Source organism: Rhizophagus irregularis, chromosome 9 (genome assembly GCF_026210795.1).
Source record: "Rhizophagus irregularis chromosome 9, complete sequence".
Classification (NCBI taxonomy): domain Eukaryota; kingdom Fungi; phylum Glomeromycota; class Glomeromycetes; order Glomerales; family Glomeraceae; genus Rhizophagus; species Rhizophagus irregularis.
The window spans coordinates 2110871-2129405 of NC_089437.1; the positions used below are offsets into that span (position 1 = coordinate 2110871).

Consider the following 18535-nt stretch of genomic DNA (forward strand, 5'->3'; position numbering starts at 1 on the left):
ATAGAATAAACTGCCGGTAGATTTTACTAATCCTTGCCGGGTCGTATAAAATCAGAAAAAGAATTTTTTTTAAAAAAAACGTTAAAGATGGTTCATAACGAAACAAACAATGGCTTCAAAGCCAATACAGCAAATTCTGCAGCTTCCAATAATACTACATATCTTGACCCGAAACAAGCAAAAAATTATTTGAAGGAATATTCTTCACCAGATGGATTATCAGCAGAGGAAATAATGAATAGTATAGTAAATGGAGGGTTAACATATAACGATTTTTTAATACTACCAGGATACATTGATTTCCCCGCATCGGAAGTTTCTTTAGAATCAAGAATAACTAGGAATATTGTATTAAAAACTCCTTTTATGAGCTCTCCTATGGATACTGTAACTGAAACCGATATGGCTATAAACATGGCCGTAAGTATGAATAAAATCGTTTAAGAAAACTTTGATTTGTTTATAAAATGATTATTCACCTAAGATACCCTTCTTTTTTATATTATATAGTTGCTTGGTGGAGTTGGGGTTATTCATTGTAATTGTTCACCTGAGGAACAAGCTGAAATGGTTAGAAAAGTTAAAAAATTTGAGAATGGATTTATTACAGATCCTGTTTGTTTAACCCCGAATCACACTGTTGCTGATGTGCGTAGAATTAAAGCTCAGTTTGGTTATAGTGGTATTCCCATCACTGGTAATTATCTTAACTTTTGAAAATTTTTTTATTTGGAATATGAAGAATTAAAATATATATATCTTTCGTTCTTCTGTAATGGTTTTAATTAACCTTGAGGAAAATTCTTTTTTTATCTGATCTAAATGTCGAGTTTTTTTTTTTTTTGTCATTTATCATTATTTACGAACTTCATGCCATTTTTTCTCTAGCTAACGGGAAATTATATAGCATACTTTTAGGTATGGTCACAGCAAGAGATATTCAATTTCACGAAGACGATAATACATTACTAAAAGACGTAATGACAACGGATTTGGTAGTTGCGCATGAAGGAGTAACATTAGAAGAAGCTAATCAAATTCTGCGTCAAAGTAAACGCGGAAAATTGCCAATAATAAATCAAAGAGGAGAATTGGTGGCATTATTAGCACGTAGTGATTTATTGAAAAATTTAAATTTTCCCTTGGCATCAAAGTCAGCGCATTCAAAACAATTAATTTGTGCAGCAGCAATCGGTACAAAACCGGACGATAAATTACGTCTAAAAAAATTAGTAGATGCTGGTTTGGACATAGTGGTATTAGATTCTAGCCAAGGAAATAGTTCATTTCAAATTGAAATGATTAAACATATTAAAAATACTTATGGGGATAGTTTGGAAGTTATCGCTGGTAATGTTGTTACCAGAGAACAAGCTGCTGCTTTAATTGAAGCTGGCGCCGACGCTTTAAGGGTTGGTATGGGTAGTGGTAGTATTTGCATAACTCAAGAAGGTAAGTAATTATGAATAATATCTATTCACAGAGTGAGATTTATTTTTAGATTCTTTTAACCAACTTTACTTCTCTTTTTTCATCAAACTTGTATGTAAGTAATGGCCGTTGGAAGACCACAAGGAACAGCAGTATATAATGTAGCAGAATTTGCAAATAAATTTGGTATACCAGTAATAGCGGATGGAGGTATACAAAATGTAGGTCATATAACAAAAGCACTAGCATTAGGTGCATCTGCAGTAATGATGGGTAGTTTACTAGCTGGAGCAACTGAATCACCAGGAGAATATTTTTATCATGAAGGACAACGATTGAAAAAATATAGAGGTATGGGCTCATTAGATGCAATGGAACGTCGCACTCCAGGAACATCTGGTGCTCCTAATAATGCAGCTAAAAGATATTTTAGTGAAAGAGATGTAATTAAAGTAGCTCAAGGTGTTGCTGGTGCTGTCATTGATAAAGGTAGTATTAGAAAATTTGTTCCTTATCTTATCACCGGTCTTCAACATGGATTGCAAGATATTGGTGCAAGAAATTTAGCTACTTTGGGAGAGAATGTTAGGAGTGGTAAAATTAGATTTGAATTAAGAACTGCTGCTGCTCAAATTGAAGGGGGTGTTCATGGTTTATACTCGTAAGTATTCATTGTTCTTTTTTGGACAGGCTTTGGTTTTTAAAGTGATGAAAGTATTAATCTAGTTTTGTTTTTTAGATACGAAAAACGTCTTTTCTCTTAAGTATAATATCTTACTAAATTTGAAATTATGAAATATACTTTGGAGTTAAAATTATTTTATTAGAAATTATTAAATTTATAAATTTACTAATTATTAAATACGAAAAAAAAAGGAATAAAATTAAACAAATAGCAATTTTACAAGTTTAATCTATAAATTATACGGAGTTTTAAAAACTTCATTATCAATATTACCATTTACATTGTTATTGTTATTAAAATTACATGATGTGGGTGATTCTAGATTTTCATTTAAAATTTGTTGAATTGTTAATACTGCTTCTTTTAACGTTCTTCCAGATCCTACAATAAAAAAAAGTGAATAAATTTCTCAATGAAACAAAAAAAAAAAATATATATATATATATAAAATACATACCATCTATTGAATTTAAAAATCTTACAAGTTCTTTACATAACTAAAAAAAAAATATTTACTCGAGTTAATAATAATATAATAATAATAAAGTTTAATTAAAATTTACCTCATAATCTTTTGCTTTCATAGCTTTAGATAATAGTCTTATTGTATCCTTGCTACTATCAGCACTTGGTTCTAATGTATGTAAAACCAATAAATATGACGTTGCTGTTTTAAGCAATCCAGTAGACATGCACCTCTATATCAGATTTTGATAAGAAAATTTCAGATCAAGTTATATATATATATAAATTATTGAAAACTCTGAAAACTTTAAATTTACCTCAAACAAATCTTTAGGACTTCCAACAATAGAAAATAGATAATCCCATAGTGCTACTTCAGTTTTACGTGCACATCCAACAATAGCATCGAGTGAATGTGGAAAATTATTTAAAAATTTTACTACCTTCGGTAAAACTGCCCCTATAATTAAAAATATTTTTTTTAAAAAAAAAACAAAAAGGTGCCTACCAATAAGCAATCTAAATAACTGAAATAACATACCTTGAGCAGTTCCAATTGCATGTTCTGCTTCATCTTCTAATACATGATGTAATAACATTTCAACTGCATGTCCAAAATAAACTAATTTTTGATAACTCGTTGCAAATGCAACTGATTCTTCTTCAAGTCTAAAAAGTATTATAAAAATAAATAAATAAATGCCTAACTATTTAACTTAAGAGAATTTGAAATTTAAGATATTACTAACTCTTTAGTCAGCATATATCGAAGTATGTGTTGCAGAAATAAATGTGTCTAGATTAAAAAAAAATTATAATTAATAAATTGTATAAATGAATTCTCATCTAAATTAATTATACATACATTTGTCATTAGTTTAAATACTGGGAATTCTAATGATTGCCTAATAGATGTTTGTTGTTGAACACCAACAATAATTCCTTTATCAAGTAAAACAGCTAATAAAATTCAAAAATAAATATATATTAATCTTGTTATATCAAATATTAAACAATAAATTAATTACCAAACAATTCTAAACTTACATAAAGGATAAAACTCAAGCGAAATACGTAAACATTCTTTAGTAGCAGATAATAAAACATCATTCTGCCAATCTCTTGCACTTTCCTCATTCGACCAAATATTCATCCATATCTACCAAGTAAAGATAATCAAATTTCATTTAATCGAAATAGAAAATACATAAATCAATATAAAAATAATGGTCTTATTTACCTTTACTCCTTGCCCATCACATGCCCATAAAGAATTCTTTAAACTTCCAATTCCGCGTGTAGACATCCAATAAAATTCTATCTTATCAGCAAGAATATGTAAATCGTATTGTACTTCTCCTTCGTCACTCTAAACAATTATAAAAAAGGGTAAACTATAGTGTCGAGTCAAACACATTTCAATAAATATTTAATAAACATACTTTTTTTGGATGTAGTAGCACAAGTTTACCATCAATTAAAAAGATAATAGAAGCAGATTGAATAGTTTCAGGTGTAAAAGGTCCTAATTGGTTCATATAAAATATATAACAGAATTCAACTAGCAAATACAAATTAATTAAAAATAAAAAATAATTACTGTGTGATCTTGGCTGAAACCATGATATAGATCTAACTCTAGCTGGAGCATGAATAACACCAACAAATGAAATTTGTTGACACAACTCAAGTAAAACTGAATCTCTACCATCTGATGATGATGTTACTATAAGATAATGATACATCATATTATCTCCACAATATACCAATAAAGCATTATCCATGATACTTAGATATAATATAGTACTTGGTATTGCAATATTTTGTATGATATGAATGTTATCTAAATTTGTTTCACGAGAATACATTCGTATCTGACATAAAAAAATTAAATTTCAATACATAATTCGTTTAAAATATTAATCTATTTCATATATTAATACTCACCTCATATGTATGAGTTCGAACATTCTCACATGCAGCTACTAAAGTTTGTTTATACCACAATAATCCACCTCGAACAGCAAATTCTTGTTCCTAAAAAAATTAAATTTAAGCAACCAAGAACAAACTCTCGAATAAAAATAAATTTAATTCTTCCTAAACAAACCTGTTGTTGATTGCCGAAAAGTTTCCATCGACCGGACGAAACATTGTGATGTGCTAAACCACGTCGTCCAGCAATAGCAATATATCTACCATCACTACTTATTGATGCATACTGTTTATTTAAATAAAACCATTAGAATTTTTTTGATAAATATACCTGCTAACTAAGCTATAATTGGCTATAATTATATTTCAATTACCTTAATTGGCCAATTATCACTTATATACATAATTGGTATCTATATATGATATATATAAAGTAGTTAATTAAAAGAACTTGTACAAATTTATTTTAATGCTTATTACACACAGGAATATGTTGCCAAACTATAGTATCAGGATTAATTGCACTAAGATCTTCTTGATCTCCTCCACGATAAAGTAATAAACGATCATCCATTTGTAAAAACCCTCTTTTTGCATTGTCCTATAAATCATGTAATAACAAACACTATTAATTAATAATTATAAATTAAAAAAATACGCGAACTCTCAGATACCACTTACTGGACTATGAATCGTCGTTACCGCAGATTTAGCAAATGGAAGAGTATATAATTGAACTTCTAATTAACAAAAGAAAAAACTATTATTAAGAATAATTTTAGATGCTCAATACCCAGTAAGTCAAAATTATTAATATTTAAATATATCTAAGCATTACCTTTTTCAGTCCATGCAGTATGCAAAATGAAAAGTTCGCAATTTCCTGAACTCCAAAACTATATTATAACATTATAACGTTTAAATATTTTCTATAAAAAAAAATCAATAAATTATTTCACTTACCAGATCATTCACGCCATGTAAGAATGAATCTTGAGCAGTTGGCCTATTAAATAAAAGATAATTTTTTTTTTAAAAAAAAAAATTAAGATTATAAGAAATATTAAAATAATATTTACTTTGATATAGGCCAATCATCTTTAACAGTTGTCATTAATAGTCTACCGTAAACACTCCATACGGCTAATCCTTCATTTTTCCATCCAACCGCAATTGCATGTCCATCAGATGTCCACGCAAGTGCTGTGACAGGTCCTGTAGATGGTAAACATGATTGTTAAGGATAAATAACAAAATTATATAATTTTATTTTTCTAAAAAAATAAATAAATAAATAAACTTTCATTAAATCATAAAAAAAAGGATATTTGATGTTGATTCTATGTGGTCCCATATTAACAACTTATGTGAAAGATGAATGCTTCCATTATAATTCTTTGCAAAATATACATAAATCATTCCACTAATTAAAAAAAATTTAAAATTTAGAGTCAAAACAAAAGAAGATTAAATCAAAATAAACATTAATCTTACCCTTCTGTCCCTACGGCCAATAAAGAAAATTTAGCATTAATAGCTATACAAGTCGCTCTGACATCCTTTGCTGGTTCAAGGTCACCACTAGAATGAAAACAGAATCCTGTCCAAAATAATGGTGGAGCTTTATGATTATTTTCAATCTAAATATAATATATATATATATATATATATATGTATATATGTAAAATAAATTTCAAAATGCTTTTTTTTTTTAATAAATTATCAATCATAAAACCAAATAAGTCATTACCGAAGGTCTATGTTCATTAAATTGTACAGCATAAGCTTTTCCATCAGTAGTTATCCAACCATGAATATTTATTCGACGATTATACACAATAGATGAAATTCCAGCTAAAATTATAAACAAATAAATAAATAAACGTTCATTATATTTAAATTGGGATTTCTATTTTTAAACTACGTAATAATAATTACAACCAAATAGATATTATTTTCAACCTTATTTTAGTCGTAGAAAAAACGAGGAAAAACAATAGATAAAATCGCAATTTCCTATATACTTAACGAATAATTTAATCCCCACGTAATAATTTAACAAACTAGAAATGAATATCTGATATGAGTACAAATCCTAACCTTTTTTATCTTCCAAAAATTCTAAACGAGCCAAAATATTTGTCTTTGTTCCATTCGGCCCATCTTGCCAAGGAATACATTGAATAGCAGGAGGATTTTTAGTTGTAACTATTAAAAATTCTTCAATACCAATTCCTCTATTTTTTTTAAAAAAATTTTAAAGGTTACATCTTATAACGTTTAATTAAATAAAATCAATCATTTTGGTTCCTAATTCAAATGCATAAACTAAACCTACTCACGCCTCCATCCCGGCATCAATTCTAATAGTCATCCGGAATTTTAATAAATATGTTCTTATTCCATTGCCCTCACCAGCTCCAGTAATATAATGATGAGATACTTGACCAAACTGATATTTATAACTCTTATCTTCAAAAGTGAGTACCGAATAAGTAAATAAGCAATTTTGAGATGTCTAACAAATCATATAGTAAAGAATTACCATTATTATAAACGTTAAGTTAAAATTATTAAGGAGAATTTATCTTTAACTCTTACTTGAACCAAAATAAGAGTTCCGTCAGGTTTCCAAAAAACATCACAATTATCTCCATACTCTTCAACAGATTTCGAAGTTCGAATCACTTGTGATATCATAGCTGTAGGCTATAATTTATACATAAATATATATATATATATATACAAAACAAAACATAATTAAGCTTTTATTTTAAAGATAAACGTAAATATACAAAAGTTTAGGACATTCTAAGCTAAATTCTTTATACAGTTATGCATTACCCTAACGCTCCATAATTGTAAAGAATTTTTTGTCAGAGTGACAAATAAATTTCCTGTTTTATTACGTCTTAGTCTTATGATGGTATTTAACGCGTCTGTATTTTTAAGATCTATCGTTTCACCAGAACTAGAGGGTTCTTCAGCTGGGTTGAATTCATTATAATCTGGGGGAATAACAACTAAAGCTTTCGCGATACCGCTAGCCCAATACATAATTATCTATTGTAAGAAGTATAGTAATGAAGCTCAAATTTCGTAAATTTCGTCATTATAGAAATTGGTTTCCACGTGGCAACAAATAAGTCTAACACAAAACACGAAAGATGCACAAGTATCTCATATGACTTCCGCCATGAACTAAAAAAAAGTTTAGGATAAATTACATTTTGAAACAATATAATACGTATATATATATATATATACATGTATATAAATATAGAACAACATTTATTCATAATTCATAACCCAATAACTTGGGTTACCAAAAGAGAGGAAATAATCTACAATGTACTTTTTTGATTCTAAGATATCAGTTGTTTTGCATATATACTTGCATATGTCAATTTTTTTGTGGATATTATTAAAAGTGGGCGTAAATTTTTTTTTGAGTTCTGAATCTTTTAACAAAAATTTAATTGTTCAATTGAATAATGAATATTCGGGAATCGGGATTGTTGTAGATAGACTACACGAAGATTTTGATTTTTTTTTTTTAGATCTTTTTGAGGGATAACAATAATGACTTTTGAGAATTCATTCAATCAAAAAAACTTTATTATTAAATTTAGAAACATTTCTACACAAATATTTTTTAAAAAAAATATTTTGGGGGAATACTAAAAACACGTGATATTACTTAATTTTAGTTTAGTTTTAGGTTAATAAAATCGATGTTTTATTTATTTATTTGTTTTGTGTGGAGTACTTGGAATAATACTTAACGGAATTCTTATTAAGTGAAATTGTATGTAGTCTTGTCGACGATCTGGCGGTTATATTTCATATGCTTTTTTTTATAATTTTGAGAATGTCATTCTTATTTCATAATCACATACTTATATACATTATATATATACATTATATACATATCAGATATATTTCAGTATTTATATCAATATTAATATATTAATAATATATTAATATATATATAATATATATATATAATATATTATATTATCTGTTATGTATTTATGTATGTATGATTTTTTTATGGCGAAAAAGGTCTCAAATCTTTTCTAACTTAATTTACACACATAAACTTATTTGATTATTTCATTTCCATCATTCTACGTTCTCCCGACGCAAATTATTGGTATTATTGTATTTAAGTAGTTGAAGCTCGTTGGTTGTGGCATTGTTGATATATTAAAAAACATAGATAAATTCGTCGATGAAGAAAAACATGATTGTAATTTATCTACTAAAATGGTTCGCGATAAATTAAGCTTAACCATGAATTTTTATTTTTTTAATAAATAATGAATCACTTAAATTGAATGTTAACTAAACTTGGTTTAAATAATTAGGTGACGCTAAATGAATAATTCTTAGGCAGGAATAAAAGACGGTTTGGGAAGCTGCAAAAAGCGGAGAAAATTGAATTTTTGTTTTATTGTTGTTTTGGATATTTTTCTTCCTTCTTTTTTTTTTTTTTTCTTGCTTTTTTTTTTTGTTATTCGTTAATATCTTTGTACAACAAAAGAAAAAACTACATATTTTATTTATGCATTTTGTCACACAACTTGAGCTAAGTGATTTTTTTTATACAAAAATAGTATCATAACTTTATAGCCGTCCGTCCCGTGTATATTACTATAAGATAAACCGATAATCCTTTTGATTTTCGGAAATTTGCTGTTGGATACTCGAATACCGGAGTTCAAACAACTTTCCGTATTTTTCTTAACACACAAAATTGTGCAAGCAAGGCATCTGTTTAAGCAGAAAAGAGGATAAATATATAAAACTATATATATATATAATTTTGCCAGTATTTTTTTCCTGTGGGATTGTTTGGTTTTATTACGGTAAATAACCAGATAGTTTCATATTAGAACGGACTATTACTAATTTATTAAAGATTCGAGTTTTTTATTTCCTTGACAACGAACGAAAACAAAAAAAAAAAAATTTTAAAATAAAATAAAATAAAATAAAAAAAAGTAATTTTGCTTCGTCGTTGTTCTTTTGTAAATATATATATATATATATTTCTTTTTTTTTCTTCTTTTTTTATTCCATTATTTTATTATCTTAAAAAACTTGCGTCCCTATCATAAGTATCTAAACTTTTCCCCGACTTAGAATGACCCCATGCAATTAGCTCCTTCTCCAGTACAATTACATACACAAGTGACACCTTCGTCTATAATCAATACGAAACTTAAGTCAACAAAACAATCTTACATTCCACCAAAAAGTCCTCATAATAAAGCCTCATCCTCTTCCAAATTACAAGTTCAACAACAGCAGCAGCAAAAAAAGACTCTGTTACAGCAACCCAAAAAAGTTAAAAAATTATCTACTAAAGAAGCTCCTCTACGAAAAGCTTCTACACTTTCGGTTAGCTCTAGCGACTTGTCTAAGACTTTGAATTGTATGTCTCCAAGTGAAGTATCAGTAAACATTTTGGGTAAGTTTATTGACTTACCAGTGCGTAATTATATCTTTACTTAAAAAAATTTGTTATTCTTTGGTTATTTTATTGTGATGAATCATGATTTGTTGGGCAAAATAAAAAAAAAATTTTATTATAATTTTTGAACTTCGATCATTAGATTAAGGCTTATGTTTTATCTTAGTTAATAAATCAAAAATTATTAATTGATATAAATTTTTTTAGGATACGTTCAAAGAAAAGAAAAAAAAATAAAAATAATACTAGATTATTATTTATTTATTTATTATTTATTTATTTATTTATTTTATTCTTCTTTAATTGAAAAAAAAAAAAATCGATAATGACAGATTCGTCTCAAAAATCGTCGTCTTCACGACGATTGTCATCCTCATCTGCTTCATCAGGCCAAATATCACGACATCGTTCACAACATGGCAATAATTCCGGTAATTCCGTTCCAAATGTTCCTGATATTCCTGCTTGGTTAACACAGCCGCCTGTAAGAAATGCTACATCATCATCGCAACAGTCACAGCAAGCAACTTCTTCAAGAATTGGTTCTTCACCACACAAAAAATCTCATAGTCTTACGAAGACATCAAGAGATGGAAATAAAGATATATCAAAAATGTTAGATTTGCTTGATCCTACTACGACAACATCTTCTTCAAGTCAGCCACAAACTCGAAGGACAAGCCAAAAGCAAAAAGAAGAATCAACAAATAGTAATGAGTTATCATCGTCGTCATCCAAGCAAAGTAAAAAAGCTAAAATTAAAGCCGCTACTGAAGAAGCATTGAAACAATTTAATGATCTGCAAATGGTGGAACATAAACTTGCCAGTCAAACAAATGAAGTTATGGCGAGGGTAAAACATCTTTTTCAACCAAATATGAGCGATGAAGAAGCTTTTGGTACATTAACAGGCGATGATTTATTAAACAAGAACGGATCAGGTTCAGGGTATGTGTTAAAATTATTTAAATATATACAACAAATAATAAAAAAAAAATTATCAAGAGGAGAAAAAAAAATTTTCATCATTATTTTTTAAAAAAATTTATATTAATAAAATAATCTTTTGTTCAAAGAAATGATAAACCACGTCGTGCGCCTTCAGTTTCAAAACGTACATTATCAACCACGCCAATCAAGCCAACACCAACAAGGCGTGCAAGCCAAGAGTCAGAAAGACCAACGAAAACTAGTTTATCTGCATCTGGTATTGAACGACAAAGAACAAGAACTATAGATTCATCTGTGTTAAGTAGTATCCTTAAATCACAATCAATTCATAGTCGGTATCCTAGTGAGAATGCAATTACTATGTCAACTGAAAAGAAATCATTGAAAACGGCACGTTCAGAAGAGAAAATAAGGTCTTCTGCAGAAAAACAAAAAAAGATAGAAAAACGAATGACGATTGATTCATCAATAAAAACAATTGCACTCGAACAATTGGATAAACTTGCAACATTGCAAAATCTTAATTCAAACCGGAAGAGTTCGATTGATAACTCATCATCAATAATAAATTTGGATTTTGATAATAATGATAATCAATATGGTCAATCGCTATCACCTTTATGGCCAGGTGTGAGCAAATCAAAAACTATGCCAATAACACCACCACCATCAACACTTACTTCAAAGTTACCACCACCTTTACCTCGTAATTCAAATACAAGTCTTAGTAGTGTAGGAAATGTATCTACGTCAAAAAACATTCAAGCCACGGAAACAGATATTACTAATTTAATAGAAAATACATCATCAACTGTATCTGTTAAACGAAGAAAATCTAAAGTAGATAGTGGATCGCCTATCTCAAGTACATCTTCGACGAAAACTTCAAGTCGAACGACGACACCGACAAGTATCGCATCACATCGGTTATCTCATCCACCTCCTTTAAAAGATGCACAACCCCCGCCTCCCGTCCCAGTTATGCCGAGTATGTTACCACAGCCAAAATTAACTAGAGTTAATGAAGAAATTCCTCCAGTACCCGCAATACCTTCTTCAATTAATAGCGAAAAAAAAGTTTCAATCTCTGCATCATGTATAAAAAGCAGTGGTGATGTTTCGCCACATGGAAGAAGAAAGGACAATAAAAGTACAGATGGACATCGTCCACCATCATCTTCAACAAAGAAGAAGAATAGACCTAGAGGAACGGTATGTGGGATTATTTGCATTTTTAATAGTATAGTTTTAGTTTAGTTTTAGTACTTAAACTATAAATATCATGGTTTGGTTTTAAATTACGTTAGATGAGCGGCCAAAGTGATAAGATTACCAGACGTCAGGTTGGATTTATTTGTTAGTAACCCTATAAATTTCCATATTTCACTTACCACCTGTTTTTGTTTTTTTTTTATGTGTAATAAAAATAGACTCTTCCAGCAAATATTGCAACACCACAACAATTGGCTGCGCTAACGCTTCCCCCAATGAATGTACAACCATTATCAACTGTGAAAATACCTACAATTGTTAATCCAAATCTTAAGGCAAAAACTCCAACTTCTGAACACCCTCGGTCCGGATTAAGAAGAATACCGACCACGCCAACTGCTTCCACAAATACATATACAAAACTTCCTACACCTACAGGAACGAGAATAATAAAAAGCGGGAGTGGTATTGCATCATCCACTAAAGGAAATTCTCGAGTTGCACCTGTATCACCCAACAAATCATATCAGAAATCGACAATAACAGGTAGAAAAAGCGCTACAACTCCTAGCAGGACATCATATTCAATTTCCTCCGTTGACAAAAGTAAGAAAACTTTTAAATAAATTATCGTTTGAATAAGTTACAAAGATATTATAATAACAAATTTGTACTCTTAATAGCTTCTGAAAAAGCCACATCAAAAACAAAACAAAGAAGGCTGTCAAACTCTTTTATGAACCTTTTCACGAGCACTTCCAAAAATTCAAATTCATCCACTTTGTCTCCCAAAACAACGGTACCAACAACGAACGGGACGCCTACTTCCTTAATGTTTTCTACTCAACAAAAAAAGAAGAGTAGAACGATATCTCAACCTGCTCAACCTGCTATTACGAGTTCTTCAGTCACAAGCCTTTTAAGTTCTTCTGTTATGGTTAACAAGAACTCATTGAACTCTTCTTATCCTATGGAGTTTGAATATTCATCATCTGCTGCTAGTACCCCTAGCAATTATGCTCTTGCAAATCAAGATGACGAGTTTAATACGACAAGCGGAGAAGAAGAAACTGGTTTCTTATATGAAACTGAAAAGAAAGAAAGAGAACGCAAAGAACGTGAGAAAGAACGTAAAGAACAAGAAGCACAAATGAAAGGGACTCCTTCCATGAGTCCTAACTCTGCTTTGAAAGCATATTCCCCTTATTTATCATTGTATGAACGTTCAGAGATTTTGGATTACCCGAACGTTTATTTTGTTGGTCCTAATGCTGCAAAAGCACCTGCGAGCCCGGAATTGACTGGGTGTAATTTTGGTTTTGATGATGAAAGAGGTGACTACAAGATTATTCCCAAAGATCACTTATGTTATCGATATGAGGTCGTCGATACTCTCGGTAAAGGTTCCTTCGGCCAGGTGCTGAAGTGTTTAGATCACAAAACAGGAGAATACGTAGCTGTGAAGATTATCAGAAACAAGAAACGATTTCATTGCCAAGCTTTGGTGGAAGTTAAGATTTTGGAATGCTTAAACAAATGGGTATGTTCATGTTGAAAAAAATGCTTTATTGTATAGATTTATTATTTAATTGCGAAAAATTTTATTTTTCTTTAAATACAATGTGTACTTTAGGATCCTGATGATACACATAATATAGTTCACATGAATGATCATTTTTACTTTCGAAATCATTTATGTATCGCATTCGAGCTCTTAAGTATTAACTTGTACGAATTCATTAAGAGCAGTAACTTCCAAGGATTCAGTCTTGGCTTAATAAAAAGGTCATTGTTCAATCTATCAATTAAGATCTGAAATAAATTAGCGCCAATATATCTATAATTTACATTTTATTTAATCAATTAATAACAGATTTTGTGTACAACTTCTTAATTCCTTGTCGTTATTACAAAAGCATAACATTGTGCACTGTGACTTGAAGCCGGAGGTATATTTTATTTTACTTTTGAATCTGCATAAATTTTTAATAGAAATTTTTTTTTGATTTTGCTGATTGATTCTATTAATAGAACGTGTTACTTAAACATCCTACGAAAAGTAGTATTAAAGTTATTGACTTCGGTAGTAGCTGTTTTGAAAATGAGAAAGTATACACTTATATTCAAAGTAGATTTTATCGATCCCCTGAGGTCATATTGGGAATGACATACAATATGGCGATTGATATGTGGAGTTTAGGATGCATTCTTGCAGAATTGTTTACTGGTAAGCATATTAACCATAATGTACTATTAACGCCAAAGATGTACCTTCGAAACCGGAATTGTTTTTTTTTGCGATATATAAGTGCATATATTTATATAATTTTATAGCTCATTATATAAAAAGTTTTATTAGTAGGATAATTTGCAATTTGTAAAATTTGTAAACAATATGGGCATTTTAATCATGATTATAAATATTTATAATATTAGGTTCTTTTTAAATAATGATTAATTTTTAATTATATTCATTAACAGGATTTCCATTATTTCCTGGTGAAAACGAGCAAGAGCAATTGTCATGCATTATGGAAGTTTTGGGTGTTCCAGAGAAGTACCTGATAGAAAAGAGTACTCGGAAAAAGCTTTTTTTTGGTAAAATCATAATAATTTAATGTTCAAAATTTATTTAAATTGAAGATGAATTCTAAATCTTTATTTCAATTAGATTCCAACGGCAACCCTCGTCCCGTTGCTAATTCTAAAGGAAGACGCCGCCGTCCGAACACAAAGACTTTGGCGAACGCATTGAAATGTCAAGACCAAGTCTTCTTAGATTTTATCGCTCGGTGTTTGGACTGGGATCCAGAGAAACGAATGAAACCTGATGAAGGCTTGATGCATGAGTGGATTACAGAAGTGAAGCTTAGTGTAAGCACTAAAAATATAAATATTTATATATTTTTTTGTTTATATATTTAAATTTAATGTCTTTTATATAGACAAAGAACTACTTCACAAATTACGAATCTACGCGTCGTCAAACAACACCTTCTTCGATTCCTGCATCAAATAGCGTCGCTTCTGGACGTCATACAAATACGTCCGTAACTGGGACGAATGTGGTAGGTTGTGGTGGTGATGATAAAATAAAATATATCAAGCAGTGAAACAGAATTCCGGAGAAAATGGAAAGAGTAAATTTAAGGTTCGCAGTGGCTCCAATGCTTGTGGATGGTGCTTCTAGTAGCTCATCCTCTCTTCGAAATCATTGTCAGATGACGAGTTTCTGGATAACTCATTTCTCTCATAAGAGAAAGTAAATCCTTGTGGTGTTGCAAATAATTTGACTTTCTGGCCTTGACCCGAAGCGATCTGGTTTACGTGTCATCTTTCATCTATACTGCATGTTTTGCTGTAGGTGTGACTGCAACCTTGTTCTCAGTTTCCTGCCAAAAAAAATTTTTTCTGGTTGGGTGTTTCCTGCTTGATTACATATCATTACTGATGAAAGCAAAGAAATTTGTTTCAACTTGAATCTTTTAATTAATCAAGAAAAAAAAAAATATCTTTATTTAATCTTTTTTCTACTTTTTCTTTTTAATTATTATCAGTTAAAAACACGAAGAGCTATTCCATAAGTCAACTAAGATTTATATGAACTTAAGGAGTGAGTTACTAAGGAATTTTTGAGAACTCAAATTCTTCCAATTGATATCTTCCGGATCTTTCTTCTGTGGCTTATTTGCTTAAGATTTTCTTTACTTATGTTAGCTTTTTTTTAGTTGTTTAGTATGCAAAATATGCAAACCTATAGTTTTTTAATATAACTAGAAATACCTAAACAAACTAAAAATATAACATTATATACAATCATCAATTCTCTTAAGAAAAGAGAAAAAAAAAACATTATATAATTTATTTAGTTAGTATTTCAAATAAAAAAAAAAAGGAAAATATCTTTCTTTAGCAATAAGTAATTTCACAACTTATTGTTTCTGTAATTATTCTATTATTAATTTAAAAGAAGAAAAACTTAGTTGAGGTAACAATAAATACATATACATTGGATTAAAAGATGGATAAGAAATAATAGTAATTAGAAATTGATTTATTTTCAAAATTAAAATAATTTTTGGTATTTTAAAAAAAAAAAAATGTTTCAATCATTATTGAAATAATTATTAATGTTAAAAAATATATATATAATTTTATAAGAATTCTGTATTTTTGAATTCTGTAATTAAATTTTTTTATATTACATTATATATTTTAAATTTGAAATATTTTGAAATTTCTAAATAAAAAGTATAATTAAATAGTTTTTTTTTGAATATCTGATATATAAACTTTTAAATTAAAATTTTTGCAATAGTAAACTATTGTAAATTTAAAAGTAATAAACAGTAAATCATATATATATAAATAATATAATAAATCAAATATAAATTTTTATACCAGTTATAATATTGGCTAAAATTATATTTAATAAAAAAAAAATTTTTTATTTTATTATAAATATAAAATATATTTATATATAAACTGTCTCTTTATATAAAATCATTTAAATGGGCTTTTTTTTTAAATACAATGTATTTATAAATTTATTAATTTTTAATCTTTATTTTACTATTTCTTTTTTACTTATTAAATTCTAAAAAAAAAGATTTAACCTATGTCTTTTAAAACTTTTAAATAAAAATGCATAACGTAATTTTAATCAAATTAAATTCTAAACTCTAAAGAGATATATAAAATATAAATATGAGTTCAGAAAAAAGAAACAGTTTATTAAAAGACTTGACAAAAATTTTCCTAATATTAACTATACATCTTTAGATAAATAATTTCATACTATAAAATATAATTATAGTAAATTTTTTGCAACTTTACAATTTTATGCTATTTTTATATTATTTAAAAGGAAATATTTTAAATATTATAGGATATAGATTTTTCAGGTAAATTAAAAAAATAGGTATCTTTTCACTTTTCTTATATCAGCTTTTTATACTCTTTACTAATTATAATATAAGGAGGTTTAGCAGTTACTTAATAAAATTCATGATTTTTTTTACTATTAAATAGAAAAAATAATTTAAAATACTACTTCTCAACCATTTTAGCAATTAGAAAAAATATCTATTTACTTTAGAAATATATTTAAGTTTAATTAAAACTTTTACTTTAGTTTTAAATGAATTGACTGAACCAAATCCTGAAAAATTATCGAAGAATTAAAAATGCAAGTTATAGAAATAAATGCAGCTAATTTGTTTACTTCAGCTAAAACTAGAGTTCTGAATAGATTAGGTCAAGTCAGGTTAATTAATAAACCTAACCTGAAATTTTTTTTCAGGTCAGATCAGGTCAGATTATATCAGATTATATGTTTGACCTACTAACTATATCAAAAAAAAAATGGTGTAAAATATTTTTTTTTGAAATATTGCAATTCATTTTTTTATATTAAAATCATATAAAAAGTAGTGTTGTGATCCATCATACTATCAATCCGTCAATTTGCAGATTTATCCAATTTGAAAATCATCTGAATCATTCAGATCATTCATCCAGACCAATCCATTATCTATTATCTCTATATTTTAGCAGATTAGATCTGAATCATCCAGATCGTACATATTACTTTTTTCATCCAGATTAAATTGGATTATCCATTTATTTTTAAACTAAATTGAACAGATGATGGATTCATCCAGATCGCAACACTAATAAAAAGGTAAATCGCAATACTGCAACTTTTTTTATATAAATCAATATAAAAAAAATGAATTCTGATATCACAATTCATTTTTTATATATAAAATCAATATAAAATAATATTGCAATTCACTTTTTATATATAAAATCAATATAAAAAAATGAATTCTAATACTGTTACATTATGGTTTTTTTGCATGAGATTGGTAAGAAAACTGGGGAAAACTATTTCATTAAAGCAAAATGGCGTTATTTAAACATTTGGCTAGCGAAATTCATGAACAACTCCACATTCAGAAATGCGGCTTTTAATTAATAAATTTCCGTCAAATTTTATTATCGTTTTCACTACTTGACTCGCGAATCACCAATTAATATTATAAATTTCTTAAATTTTTTGAAATTTTTTTTTTCTTTGCATTCAATTTACATGAATTCTATCATAAAAATAAGTTTTTTTAAAAAAATCCTTTTTAAAGAAAAAATTAAATATATATTTTTAACATTAAAAATATATGTAATTTTATAAGGGGAAAAGATTTTCTAAATTAGTAAAGCAAGTTATTTAAATGGATTTTGCATAAAATGTAAAAAATTAATTTTTTATAATAAAATAATAATATTTTAATATTATTCTATTCATTGGGTTTTGGTTTATAATAGTTCCAATAATTTCACATTTTCTTTTTTGTCCATCTATTCTAAAATTTTAG

The 18535-nt window shown here is 28.1% G+C and overlaps 3 protein-coding genes across 3 annotated transcripts; 2 read left to right on the forward strand and 1 right to left on the reverse strand.

Annotated features, from left to right (window-relative positions):
• Positions 1-87: 87 nt before the first annotated feature.
• On the forward strand, positions 88-2533 carry OCT59_029520 (GMP synthase (glutamine-hydrolyzing); the record flags this gene model as incomplete). Its single annotated transcript, XM_025318582.2, has 5 exons — positions 88-420; positions 511-697; positions 889-1452; positions 1552-2092; positions 2171-2533. 5 exons carry the CDS (start codon positions 88-90, stop codon positions 2193-2195), a joined length of 1650 nt encoding a protein of 549 aa, XP_025175697.1. The 3' UTR covers positions 2196-2533.
• Positions 2071-7573, reverse strand: OCT59_029521 (uncharacterized protein; the record flags this gene model as incomplete). The annotated part of the gene is made up of 27 exons (XM_066144495.1): positions 2071-2092; positions 2173-2497; positions 2574-2613; positions 2680-2814; positions 2899-3041; positions 3123-3250; positions 3331-3377; positions 3447-3541; positions 3629-3740; positions 3822-3950; positions 4024-4106; positions 4182-4455; positions 4529-4618; positions 4692-4802; positions 4891-4929; positions 5001-5117; positions 5198-5256; positions 5355-5412; positions 5480-5522; positions 5596-5731; positions 5845-5939; positions 6011-6156; positions 6267-6370; positions 6617-6753; positions 6859-7034; positions 7118-7225; positions 7361-7573. The coding sequence occupies 26 exons, from the start codon at positions 7571-7573 to the stop codon at positions 2346-2348; spliced, it is 2970 nt and encodes a 989-aa protein (XP_065994743.1). The 3' UTR covers positions 2071-2092; positions 2173-2345.
• Positions 7574-9592: 2019 nt separating this feature from the next.
• On the forward strand, positions 9593-16346 carry OCT59_029522 (uncharacterized protein). Its single transcript, XM_025318581.2, has 13 exons — positions 9593-9992; positions 10328-10943; positions 11072-12158; positions 12254-12289; positions 12377-12764; positions 12842-13698; positions 13792-13943; positions 14032-14107; positions 14190-14385; positions 14640-14756; positions 14830-15032; positions 15104-15226; positions 15716-16346. The coding sequence occupies exons 1-13, from the start codon at positions 9674-9676 to the stop codon at positions 15740-15742; spliced, it is 4197 nt and encodes a 1398-aa protein (XP_025175694.2). The 5' UTR covers positions 9593-9673; the 3' UTR covers positions 15743-16346.
• The last annotated feature ends 2189 nt before the right edge of the window (positions 16347-18535 follow it).